General features: G+C 33.1%; 1 protein-coding gene across 1 annotated transcript; it reads left to right on the top strand.

The window, feature by feature from the left end:
- Positions 1 to 2,231: 2,231 nt before the first annotated feature.
- On the top strand, positions 2,232 to 7,786 carry LOC115988180 (protein NRT1/ PTR FAMILY 7.3-like). Its single transcript, XM_031111825.1, has 5 exons — positions 2,232 to 2,277; positions 4,284 to 4,410; positions 5,134 to 5,351; positions 5,725 to 6,287; positions 6,904 to 7,786. The coding sequence occupies exons 1-5, from the start codon at positions 2,263 to 2,265 to the stop codon at positions 7,784 to 7,786; spliced, it is 1,806 nt and encodes a 601-aa protein (XP_030967685.1). The 5' UTR covers positions 2,232 to 2,262.
- The last annotated feature ends 6,780 nt before the right edge of the window (positions 7,787 to 14,566 follow it).

Raw genomic sequence — 14,566 nt, 5'->3', positions numbered from 1 at the left:
GACCCTCCAAGACAACCACAAGCATCGCGTCAAAAAATTTAGAACCACGACTTATTCCACATACTTTGCCATGAACTCTTTTATGTGGCTGGTTTTGAATGCTGAGTTTATGTGAGAGTGGTAGATGTTAAGATACACAGCACCTAGAAATCCAACCCACATGAAATTCTATTTCAAGTTGGAATAGGAGTTTGTTGCCTACTGTTGGTACTCATATTGGTAATAGAAATAGGTGAAGGGTTTGTAAGTAAAAGAATTCTATTCCTGATATAGGAATAGTGAGGCGGCAGGTTATAAGGGATGTTCATGTGTTATCAAGAAAATAGACAGAGAGAAACACGCAAGAGTGTAGCTGACTGAAAGAAAAAGACTAGTGTTTTGTGTAGCATTAAAAGGAAAAAAAAAGGTGTATTTTCTTTTGTTCAAGACACAATCTATCAAGTAAAATAGTTGCAGCAAAGTATGTGAAATAGTTCATGTTCTAGAATTATTGACATCACCCACCAAATAGGTCACCGGCTGTCAAACTGAACTAGAGTCACCACTCCAAAGAAGTGATACCCAGTTAACAAGTCACTCACCTAACATTTGTTGTGCTTCAATAACCTTACATCACATTAAATGTGATACAACCCATCCCCTTAAGATGAATCACTCAACATTATCCACAGCTATTCCGTTTATTGAGGTGACATGCATCCTATCTTCTAAAAACCTTGAATTCATGGGATGGTTTAGGTGGGAAAAGGCCAAGATCTCAGGGCTATATATATACGGGGGTCACAGTCCCTATCAAAGGTATGAGAGTAAACTTTGAAGATTTTATTTATCATTCTTTAAAATTCAAATCAGAACATTAGCTTAACCATTGGAGTGATTTCGGCCAACCCATTTTATGAGGCCCAACTCACGAAGAAGGTTTACTTTGTCTTACAAGAACATACGAATTAAGCAATCTAAGCTGTCAGTTATCCCTTCTCATGTGGATTCCTTAATCTTGAGTGAGAGAATTATTAGATGTATTGGAGTTTTAGGATTGTGAGTTTATATGCGTGAGATTTGTGAATTAGTTTGTGATTGTGAGAAATTTTGTTTATTTTTGAAAGGTTTATGAATGTTGTGTGTAAGTATGTGATTTTGGATTGTGAAATTTGATTGGGAGCAATTGTAATTCATTGTGTTGCCCACCGACTTAATCTTGGAGTTGGCCAAACCACGTTAACCATTGATACCACTTGTGGTTGTTTTATTTTAGTGTTCTTGCGAATGCACTTTTTCTAACTCCAAATCACAATTCTTTTTGAAGACTAAAATGATTTATTTATTTATTTATTTTAAATATCAAGGATTGGAATACAACATGGACCAAATTCGAAATACCAAATGTGTATTTTGGTAAAAGAAAAAAAGAAAAAAAGAAAAAAAAAGAAAAAGCCCACTTCAACACTCGGTTAGCCGCATGAGTCAATGAGAAAAATATCTTACGATAGATGGGGGAAACTGATGGATAGTTACAAAGGGTGAATGGCTTGGATTTGACTCGTAGTTTACTACAAAAACAATGGTAATTTTTAGGTAAAAGAAATGATAATGTTAGATAGGCATGTTAAGCTACTTTCCACAACCAGATATTACTCCCCCAAATGAAGCCAAAGAGAAATCATGAAAAAAAAGAGAGAATAGTTAATAGTAACATGTACTACTTTTGTTGATTTCTTATTAGTCAATAAAACACAACCATTAAAGTGTACTGGCACCCATATTAGAAAAAAAAAATCCCACAAAACAATAATATATAAACTAAAAAAAAAAAAAAAAAAGAATAGAAGCTCACCAAAGCAATGACATAATTCAAACATGTCAATGTCAAGACAGCATATCGAGGCCACTCTCTCTTTAAGTAAGAAACAGATATGCATGTATTGCATCCCCAGTCATAGCCAATACGATATATGCATATATGATTGTAATTTGTATTCCATATTCTTACACGTTTCTTTCTCACTTCCTTATTTTCTCTTTGAATCTAGGTCTGTCCCTCATCATATGAAATCCTAGCCATCCATTGTTTCTTGCTATACTTTCTATATATACACATACAGCTCACTACTTTCCATTCATATGTAACTCTAATTTGTAGTTCTTTAACTTCCTCCTTAGGACTATTTACTTGCTCATTAACACTTTCCAATTCTTTCTTTTTGGTTCTCTCTTGGTTTGCAGTTTTAAATTTATATTTCTAGCTTGCGAGGGTGTGCACCAATGGCTTGCAACAAGGTTAGTGACACTTGTCTAGTTTCTATGAAAATGCATATGACATGCATACAAAAAAATCTCTTTTCATCAAATATTACTTGCTATTAATTAATGTTTAGATTCAATTACTTGTCGTTCATTGATGAATATTATTGTTCTATTTCTTAAAATATTCACAAGTGAATGGTGTGGTTAGTCAAGTGTTGACATCCCACGTAGAATACTAATGATAAGAGTAAATTATTAACTAGCTAATAAACTTGTGTCACCAGCTTCATAGCCCATTCCATGGTCTTCATCTATCACTAATGGGAAAATGGCAAATCTATCATGAAATTGGACATTCCTTTAGAACGAAGGACCTTCCTCCTTTTTTTTTTTTTTCCTAAGGAGGTGGAGGGATATAATATAAAGAGAGGAGAGTAAGACATGCAGTTTGTTCGTAGAAGATATAAAAGTTTTAAAAAGTTGTACATAAACTAAATAAATTGAATAAGCTAAAAACAAGTTTCTGCATACATATTTCTATATGTATTTGCCTAAGAGACTGAAGCTTTATTTTTATTTTTATTTTTAATTTTTTAAATGCAATCTCACATTTTTTTTTTAATCAACATGGATTGGTCGATCCTAGTATGCAAAACATGCAATTTATATATACACACATGATATAGTTTTTTCAACTTATGACATTTATTCTATAAAAATTGTTTTATTTTTTATTTTTTTTATCATCATAACAAAACATGCATGTTGAATCCGGTTGGTTCTTCCTAGTTTTCAATCCTAGGAAGAAAAAAAAGTACGACCCACTGAAAACCTGAAATGGCTCTCTCCTTTTACTTCTTTATTTCTTTCTATCATTTCTATGTACCTTTTTGGATTTTTGACTTATTTTTCCTTTTATCACCATAATTAAAACATGCATGTTAAATCCGGTTGGTTCTTCCTAGTTTTCAATTCTAGGAAAAGAAAAGAAAAAAGTATGACCCACTAAAACCTGAAATTTGGTTTTCTCTTATTTTTCTTCTTCATCTCTTTCTATTATTTTTTATTTACCTTTTTGGCTATTTAACTTCTTCTTTTCTTTTCTTTTTTTCCAATTCAAACGACTATATAAATGTATCTTTTTCCATATAATTATTACCAGTCAGGTGCTTTATTTACAAAACTTAGTTCTTTAATAATTAATTAAATAACTTAATAAAACATATGATTAAAATACATATATAATGGAAGATTTCTTCAAACTAATTTGAAGAAAATTTTTGCACAACTAACCCTTACCAACACTAGTGATGAATTTTTAATTATTTCATTTTAAGGATAAAGAATAAAAATAAGATTCCTTCAAAGTTCAAATACTTGTGAAAAAAAAAATACTTATTTGATTGTAAATTTGATCTTATGGTTAAATGGATATATAATGAAAACAATGTTATCTTTTCAAGGACAATTAAATTCAACCCTCTATAATTTATTGACTAATGAAATCATATGGTCAAATTTAATTAGATATATAACCTAGAATAAAATAGGTATCAAACTGTATCTAATATTACTATAAGTTTTACCCGTTAGTATGTTCTAGAGTCTTGGACTGAAGAGTCTTCGTGCAAGTCAGAATTTAGGACCACTACCTTAAATGATTACGTTAGACTTGGTTGGAGTATATCTCATAAACTTGGGGTTGAGACTGGTCAAATATTTTTTTTTTTGGCTCTTATGGGACTCATGTTAATGCTTTACCTATAAGTTTAATATATATATTTTTCATAATTATGATTAATATATAATAAAAGTGATATAAGTAGAATATTCGTAAAAGCTCATGTGAAAGTGAGTTTATAAAACTTATATATCTTTTAATAAGTTGTGAAAAAGTTTGTAAAAAAAAAAAAAGTAAGCTTATAACATAAATAGCTCACTTCATTCATTTTGGTACGAGGATATAATTCAATGCTCTAGCAAGGGTTTCTCTTTCTGAGTCAATATTATTGAAAGATTTATTTCGCTATAACTTTCAGGTTGAAGTGAATGGAAAGGTGGGAAAAGGGCAAGAGGTTTGTACACTTGATGGAACTGTTGATTATCATGGCCGCCCTGCAATCCGAGAGAGAAGTGGTACTTGGTTTGCTGGAATTTTGCTCCTAGGTAATTTTCTATATTAGAGTTATCACAAATATATATAGAGTAATTTGGATTTCAAAATATGTACTTTTATATATTAGTTCATGTTAAAAGGAAGTACCAGTTCATGCAAATTTTAACAAAACTTAGAATCGAAATCATATGAAAAGTGCATGTGTTAAGACTTATCTGATCTCTTGGTCATGTTCAGTTTATAATGAGTGACAAGAAAAATTCTTTAAAACCTTTCATTTATATGTTTGTTTGTTTTTCTGTTGGAGTGATGCGTTAAAACTTTCAAGAGGCAATAGGAGAAAAATTGTGAAAAGAAATGATGCAAACATAAGAAAGTGACAGTTTGGGGTAAAAATGAAAGCTAGCTAATTTCTTTCTGCACATCTTCTCAGCCACCAAAATAGCCATAGTTTCCAACTTTTCAAAGCAAGCTAAGGAAAGTTCCTTTAATTATAAATGGCACAACTATCACATCCACCACCAACTATAAGTACATAATATATACCTGTAATTCTCTTATTATATTATATCATGCCATTAAAAACCTTTTTTCTTTAATCAACAAGTACATATATTTGATCATTGTGCTTTGTGTATAAGTACTATAGCCGACCTATCTTTATGAGACATATAAAACTGCACGTTTCCTTAATCAGTGTCTAGTATTATTAACAATCATGAAAGATAATAAAGCTAACTTGTCTTTTGTTGTATTGGAAAATAATTATTCAGTGAATCAAGGGCTGGCTACATTGGCATTCTTTGGAGTTGGAGTGAACTTGGTTTTATTTTTGACAAGGGTGATGGGTCAAGACAATGCTGATGCAGCTAACGATGTCAGCAAATGGACAGGAACGGTCTATCTTTTCTCTCTCGTTGGTGCCTTCCTTAGTGATTCTTACTGGGGAAGGTACAAGACTTGTGCCATCTTCCAAGCCATCTTTGTCATTGTAAGTTTCCAGCATTTGATGGATTCAAATGCTATTCCACAGACCCATGGACTCACTAGCAGACAATGTTTAAAGCTGCCAATTAACATATATAGAGGATCTATTTGATATCCGTTTATTTTGCTAAAATTGAAAATCTTTTGCTGAAAATATTGTAGATAAAAGTAAAAATTAGTTGAAATAGTACAGTAAAATCTATGAATAATATTAAAAAATACAGTGGAGCTCATGAATACTAACAAAAATAAGTTAAATAGTAAAATAAGCTGGTTTTTTAAGCTGGAGCTAAACGCACACATAGTCTCTAGAAGTCTAGACATTTCTCAAAAAGTGCAAATCTTGAACTGATCATATGTTTATGTGTATCTAACAGGGTCTGGTATCACTATCTTTATCAACATACATTTTCTTACTCAAGCCTAAAGGCTGTGGTGACGAAAAAACTCTTTGTGGATCCCATTCGTCCTTCCAGTCAACATTTTTCTACCTCTCCATATACCTAGTTGCCCTAGGAAATGGAGGATACCAACCTAATATAACTACATTTGGGGCAGATCAGTTTGATGAAGAGGATCCTAAAGAAGGGCGCTCAAAGATATCCTTCTTTAGCTACTTTTACCTGGCTTTGAACCTTGGATCTCTCTTTTCGAATTCTTTTTTGAGTTATTTTGAGAATGAAGGAATGTGGGCTCTTGGATTTTGGGCCTCAGCTGGCTCTGCTGCTCTAGCATTGGTCTTGTTTCTTTGTGGAACTCCAAGGTACAGGTATTTTGAACCTAAAGGCAACCCTATCTCTCGGTTTTCCCAAGTACTGGTGGCTGCAGCAAGAAAATTGAAGGTTGAGATGATGCCAAGTGGAGAAGATTTGTTTGAGTTAGAAGCAAAGAATTATGCAAAGAATGGGGATAGAAAGCTACTCCACACTCAAGGATTGAAGTAAGCACATATCCCTCTTAAACATTTAAATTACTTGTTAGAAAAATAAAAGATATAACTTCAATACCATGTTAGAAGAAGAAAATATTAAGAGAGAGAGAGAGAGAGAGAGAGAGAGAGAGAGAGAATACAATTAGCATATTGAGAGTATGTATAGTAAACAGACCCTAGGAATACAATATTGTAGAATAGTTAGGATTACATGTATAACAAGATACAAGTAGGATTTGTATTTCTAGTACAATGAATTTAATGAACTTGGGGGCCTTGATTTCTTTAGTAATATAATGACTACTTAGGTAAAGAAATGTTAATGTTGCTGATAGTTGTCTCCTAAGTCCTATCTTTACAAATATGGTGAAGACATTTTTGGACAAATGCATAGGGGATAAATTAGTCTTTGCTTAATTAAAAGGAAGAAACTAGCACTTCTGATACAAAAATTTACATTCACTTTTTTTCCCTTTAGGTTGTATGCATACTCTTCGATGAATTAAGGGTACCTAGTTTCACATTCGCCTGGCTATGTACTGATTCATTCATATAGAAAAAGCATGTTAAACTTTATGAACAGTCAAGATAAAATACTAAATGGTGTTTCTATTCACCTCTTTAGATTCTTGGATAGAGCAGCCGTAATCACATCAGAGGAATTCAACCAGATTGGCGAGGATACTAATGATCCATGGCACCTTTGCACCGTCACACAAGTCGAAGAAGTGAAATGCATTCTAAGACTTATTCCAATTTGGCTATGCACAATATTGTATTCAGTAGTATTCACTCAAATGGCATCTCTCTTTGTGGAGCAAGGTGCAGCTATGAAAACCACTGTTTCGAGTTTCAACCTTCCTCCTGCAAGCATGTCTTGTTTTGACATTCTCAGTGTAGTAGCATTCATTTTCATTTACAGGCGGATTATTGACCCTTTTGTTGCCTTGAGAAAGAAAAATGCTAAAGGAATCACCGAACTTCAGAGGATGGGAATTGGTCTTGTTATAGCAATATTGGCAATGGTTGCAGCTGGGGTTGTGGAGTCTTTCAGATTAAACTATGCAAAAGAAAGTTGCCCCAATTGTGAAGGCTCAAGTTCCTTGAGCATCTTTTGGCAAATTCCACAGTATGTACTTATAGGAGCGTCTGAGGTTTTCATGTATGTTGGTCAACTAGAATTCTTTAATAGCCAGGCTCCTGATGGATTAAAGACCTTTGGAAGTGCACTATGCATGACATCAATATCTCTAGGAAACTATGTGAGTAGTTTGCTAGTGATGATTGTCATGAGTTTCTCTGCTAGAGATAATATGCCTGGTTGGATCCCTGGTAACCTTAACAAAGGTCATCTAGAACGGTTCTACTTCCTCTTAGCAGCTTTGACAACAGTTGATCTAATGGTCTACATTGTATGCGCCAGATGGTATAAGTACATCAAGTTTGAAGGAAAGAGTGGAGGTGGAGACAACAATAGCGGCAATGAGCTCTCTGAACTTAAAGTATAAGTACTGTGTAAGCAAATGTATTAGTATGGGTTAATGTAAATTGCAGTGCATGATAATTAAAAACTATAAAGAATAAAAAAATGTGTGAGATTGAGTGTGAATTTTGCGATGAAATTAGAGAAAACCCTAGCCTTTGCATTTCTCTATTGAGCATAGAGTTGTAATATAGGTACAAGATGTAGTGGTGTAAATTCTCGTGCAAGCTTTAATGAAACTTCAAACAATCTTTTTGTAACTTTCTGTCCATTTTTGAAATATCCAAAAGCATATCTTAATATATAGTTGCCCAAGATCAAGACATATTACTTTTTTTAGGCCAAAAGGTTGATAGTGAGATCTTGAATCGACTAATTGGTCTTATGGTATATCTTAATATAAAAATCTATAGACTTTGGGCATTCTGGATTGCCAATGCATCTTGGACTTCACTCAAGAGGTGCTACTATTTTCATTATTTACATCGTATGAATTTTCTAAACCATTTAACAATTTTACATCATATGAATTTCAAAACCTAGAATTAAGGCCTTCAGGGTGAGAAAGAAAAAAGGAAATGATGAATAAAAGAGTCTCTCTCTCTCTCTCTCTCTCTCTCTCTCTCTCTCTCTCTCTCTCTCTCTCTCTATATATATATATATATGTATGTATGTATGTATGCATTAATATTTATGAATAGTGATTAATATGATTGGGTTAGGTTTGGACTTATGATCCAGAAAACCATAACTTATTCAAACCATATAAGATTTTAAAGTTTAAATTAAAATAGACTCTAAACCCATTTTATAAGATATGATTACATTGGAAAGCTCACTTAAATCCATCCTTCCCATTGGCCATTGCCATTCTTAATCGTGGTACGTACAAGTGGATTTGTGGCAAAAAAAAAAAAAAAACCACCCCCATTTCATGAAATCCTATACTTGGTGTGAATAGGTCACACACCAAGAACTGTGGGGCCCATTTTAAGAACTCTAGGCCCTGCTCAAATTCTATTTGGGCCATAGAGTCAAGGTGTCCACTTAAGAGACCTTAGGCCCAGAGTAATAGAGTTCCTGTTTAAATCCAAATGGGAGTAACAGATATTCATTATGGAAAATTATGAGAACCAAATTCCTTTGTTGGTACTAGTCACATTCTTTAATATTTATCTCAGCTGGGTTTGTTGCTAAACCGTGATTAATTTATATATATAAAAAACTATTCTTGATTAAGATATAGACCCTGTGGGGCGCAAATGATTTATGGGCCAGGCCCCTCTACCCAGGGAGAGTCCAAAGGCCCAGGCCGAGGAGGATTATGGCCCAAGTTCAACGAAATAGCCTTTGGGTACCGCCGAGGGTAGTTCAGTCCTCGGCAGACCCACAGTACCTCCAAAGGGAAGGGTAAAAACGGTATAGGACTGGAACATGGAAGAAAGATCTAAAATATCCAGGGAAAGCTGCTGTTACCATTTAATGTTCTGAACCCGACAGAGCCGCATTCTTTGGCTTTTACAACCATCCCCAACGACTTTGGGTATGGGCTGATGGGACAAGTATCAGTCTTGGAAAAGTTGACCCTATACGTGGACGAAGGACAATGAACGCAAGGAGATATAAAAGGAAAGATAAGTAAACTAGAGACTGGGAAAAATGGCCAGAAACCAGAGCCTCCCAGCCCACCTCTAGGAAAAAGACTCCAGGGGTGTAGGAAAACTGAAACTGGTACGAACACCGTGAAAAACCCACCGCCTATCAACCAAGGCCTAACCTTCCAAACCCACGCTCTACAAATGATATTGTTAGGGGCCTTTTCACGTGCGAACCCGACACTGTTACGGTCCGCCACGAATCGCGTCCTTACAGACCCTAAAACCAAATTCAATTAAAAAAGATATAAAATTTCATGGTCTGGAATTATTAATTACATAGAGTGGGTGGTAGACATTGGCATCACTTTTTTGAACTTAGAGTGGACAATGTGGTGTCCACTTTAGACCCATCGTAGATTGGCCCATGTGGGATGGTGACTATATACCAGAAAGAAAAAGAAAAAGAAGAACACTTAAGAAATAAACAGAAAGAGACAAAAATGTCACACATATATTTAATTAATTTAACAAGTTGGGGTCCTGATTCTCATGTAAAATACCCCAAATCCCACAAAAAAGGAGATTCATGAAACTTAAGTGACCAAATACAGATTTCAAAGCGAGTGAAGGTATTAGGTAGTCCTCATGAAAAATGGTATCGCTTTTTTTCACATTCTTCACTTTTCAGTCCAAAAACTATGACAAATCAAACTTGAATTTTTTCTTCAAACTTGATAAGCCTAAGATAATTGGCGATGGACCACCATACCAACTTTCAAATTACACTCCTTAGGCCACAAAATCATTATCATCATATTTATTATGTTTTGCTTAATAATCTTTTACTTTAAGAACAAGGTCAAAATTAAATTTAATCAGCTCATGAAAATGGAGGATGGACCATTAGACTAAAATCTAAAATACACATTCATTTTAGGCCACAAAAGTGACAAAGCCCCGTCAACAATTAGTTCAATTATTTTGATTGAGAAACATCGGAAGCTAAAGTTGTAAATTAGGTCATAAAGCTCTGCCAACTTGGACTTTGTATCCATTTCCATTGATAGCGATTCCAAAATTGTAGTTGAGGCCCTATCTAAGCTAGAGCCAGCCCCAAGAGGGGTAGCTCAGTGGTGTGGGATCCCGCGTGCATGCTCATGGTCCCATGTTCGAGTCGTGATGGGTACCATGTCGGTGGGGGATTTTCATGGCATGCATTGTGCCCTACACTCTGGCTCTCTTAAGGTGCTAGGCTGAGGTCTGTGGCGCCTCGATCACAGTAGTTATGGCTCAATTTAATATTCTCTAGCGAGGGGTACTCCTATTAGGTCACACCTTGGGGGGTAAGTCGCATATGGTCGCCCCCGCCCCCCTTTCGTTCATTTAAAAAAAAAAAAAAAAAAAAAAATCTAAGCTAGAGCTCTGAATTCCATGGAAAATTCCCAGCACCTGCTTAAGTATGTCTTATTTGCTCTCCCAATCCCCAAACATTCATGTAAACTGAGTTCCTAGAATTTTAAATAATGTTATCCATATCTTGGTCAAATGGTCTCTCAATCATAATATGTTTCATTCTTTTGATATAGGTTGCTGCCTTTCTTGCTTAGAATTTATTATCAGAGTTGAGATAAACTGTCCTGCTTCTTTGTAGCTTTTTTTTTTTTAATTTTTATTTTTAATAATTACTCCCTTCCCATAAATGTTTTTTTTTTAAAAAAGATTCAATTAGTATGGATGCAAAATTTGTGAGCATTATATACCCAAAAATTGCAGACATTCTAAGTTCAAATGGTCAATAATGGCTGTTCTAGATATTTTTGTTGAAAAATCTAAAGTCTCTTCTTTAATTAATTAAATTAAATCTGTCAGATCATCACTCAATAGTAATGACTCATAGCTAGTCGGTCCAGGCCAAAGTCATGGGTTGCTTATCTTTGAGACTTTGTATATGAATCACATGAAATGTGACATGTCTGAAACATAAAAAATCTTTGAAAATTCTGCAACATGCTGAGACAGCAAGCACAGTCTGATAAGCACGTTTTTCCCAAAAAATAAGATATTTGGTTCTGCTTATTGGTTTCCGTATCACGAAGAGAGTAGTAGTTGTTAAAGTAATAAGCAATTGATTGGATATCATTATCAGCCGTGCGTAAATTGAATACGAGCTGGCCCTTTTCACGAGAAATTATAAGTTCTAAGCAATTTAGTCTATCATTTCATTAAAAGACTCTTATTTGTTTAAAATTTTTGAATTAAAAAAATTTTTTTTAACAGAAATTGATTACTAACTCAATAATTTTAAACAAATAAAATTTTTTTAGTAAAATAATAGACAAATAATATAACCTACCAAATGACTGTATAATTTCTTCATTTTCACGTCTTTTTTGAAAGGGACGTTAATATGTTAGGACCCAAAAGTCCAACCAGCTCAACCCACCAACTTGGAAGTTAGTAAAACTAAAAAAAATGACAAAATAAATTACTCCCACCAAAGTTTTTTACTTTAATAATGACATTGACTCTATCCCTATATTGTCTCCTATAGATTGAAAATTTTGAAAGGAATTGCATTCAATCGTGTGCTTTCTTCTTTGTTGTGGATTTCTCTAACCAATATGACTTTTCCATCACCACTTTATTCAAAGAAGAAAAGGAGAGGTGATAATGGATATCAAATTTGTCAATACACCTTTATCTATTAGTGGGTTTTATCGTAGTTTTGTTGAATAATAATAGGAAAATATTGTCAGGGGTGTTCGAGCATTCACATCAATCCATATAGAATAAAACAAATGCCTTAGAAGCACCAATTAATTGGACCCATTAATAATATCTTTATTACTTAAAATTAATTCCTAACTTTTTTGTCATATTGTATTGATAATGATTCAGCATCTTGTTAATTGATCATGTGATATCTTTGTTAAGTAGGATTAGGATCATTTAGATTTAGTTATTAGGTTAACTCTATTGTATAGTTCCTAATATTGTATTCTTTATCATTAATCTTGATAGTATTAAAAGATTCTAATCCATATAGCATTATTTGTATCTTTATAATTTAGTTTTTATAATTTTTTAAGAGTAAAATGTACTAAGATTCTTTGAATTTTTTTGTTGTTATAGGCTTATATGTAGTAACATCCTTTAAATTTTTTTTTTTTTTTGGTCAATTTAATACATAAACTCTAGTATTATAGAAATATATATATATATATATATAGTATTAGATTCTTATCCGTAAAGCATTATATATATCTTTATATTTTAGTTTTTATAATTTTTTTAGGAATAAAATACACTAAGATTCCTTGAATTTTTATAATGTTATAACAACCTCCCCTTAACTTTTTTATTTTCTTAATTTAGTACAGAAACTTTAGTACTATACAACAGAACATAAATGTGCAGGAGGTCTTGTAACACATTATGCACATTTTTAATTTTCTAAGTTGCATAAGACAACATATATAGAAAGCCAAGTTTTCTATATTCTTTTATGTAATACAATTTTTTTCCACTTCTCAACTAGTTCTGCATTTCTGACTCAAAGTCTTGTCAACAATGCGTGGCGGTGGCGTTTGCAAGAACATTAATATTGCTGGTTTTAGAATAGCGTATATGGTGGCTTCTGCCTTCGTCCACAAAATGGGTATGTGTTGCTTCGTGTTGCAGAAAAACTCCGCAGTTATTATTTTGCTTGACGTGTAAGTTGTACGTAATGCGTTGGAACTTGGAAGTCTTGTTTGTGTTTGACGTTGCATGATTTTGTGGTTCATGTTTTGGGGATATATACGACCATTTCAAAACTTGTCAACAAGGAGGAATTTTCCCGAATTTGCTTGCATGAGTCATTGAGTCTCAATCATCTGAAATGGGCATGGAAAAATATTGTAATATAGCATATGCATTTGACCATTTGAATATGATTTTTTATTTAATTTTTGAGACACGGAAATAGTGAGAGAATAAGAGGTATATGTAGGGTTTGAGCTACATATATAAAACGCTGCAAATATTGCTATTATTATTTGAACATTTTCGAACTACAGATGCTTTTAGGACATTTATTAATAGATTATTTTAAAAATATTTTTATACAATTTTAATGAGAGATATAAAAATTTGTCAAAAAAATTATTATTTTTTCTCATAAAATGTTTTTAAAATATTTTTGAAACCAATGTCCTTAGGGCATCTCTTAATTCTTCTCATTTTGTATTTGATTAAAATGAGTACTTAGCAAAACAACATATTTAATAACGACTTACAAGGCATTAATTAGAGGAGTGCACGCTGTTAACCTCTAATCAATACCATATTAAGGTCTTCCGATCTTTTGGGGAAATGATTAATTCAACACTTGGGTTTGGATGAATGTAGGGTCCAAGGTACAAATTAATGGTATTGATGTGTGATGTGAACAGAACCTAACAGGATCCTTCTGTCCTCCTCAAAAATTTTAAAGGTTAAACTATTGAAAACAGCTCAAAAGAACCACATTAGTGGGTGCATATATGCATAATATGATTTGTAAATCATATAATTATGTTTTGTTAGCCTTTTTGCCCACTTGACACGAATAATATTGTACTAGATCTAGATCATATTAAAGATTTAAAGTTTACTTCTTAATATTATTAAAAAATATAAACCGTTTGTTAATTATTTTTTCATCATACTTAATGAATAGTACCTAATCCCACAATTCCCATTATAGATTGAACCCCAGTTTTTATATTCGAAACAAGGAGAAAGTTGGCACAATGCTCCATTATGAACTCTTCTTGCATATCCCTCAAATATACTAGGCTTTGAATAAATTTTGATAAATTTGTCAGTGATTGTTTTCTCCCCTTACTATGTAATACCATTCTTTATTCAAATACAAAATAACATTTCTTTTCGGTATTATTGCAAATACTTTAATAGATGGGATGAGAGGATTTAAATTCTGAAAGTCTCTGTTGAAAATATAAAAATGTGTCAACTAATTGAACTACAAAACTCTTGGCAATTCGAGATATATTTTTAGTACAAGTATGTCATTTCAATTTTGAGAATGATAATTTTGTACAAAAAAGTCATTTATTATGACTATGTATCCTTTTTTTTTAAATAAAAAAAAGGGTATTGTGTGTGTGGTCACTGACCCTACTCACTTAAACCCGAATTCAACGTGGCATGGGGCACCCCTGGGT

The sequence above is a fragment of the Quercus lobata genome, chromosome 4 (genome assembly GCF_001633185.2).
Source record: "Quercus lobata isolate SW786 chromosome 4, ValleyOak3.0 Primary Assembly, whole genome shotgun sequence".
In the NCBI taxonomy this organism is placed as follows: Eukaryota; Viridiplantae; Streptophyta; class Magnoliopsida; order Fagales; family Fagaceae; genus Quercus; species Quercus lobata.
The sequence above is the reverse complement of the archived record's forward strand: the minus strand, read 5'-3'. Positions and strand labels throughout refer to the sequence as shown.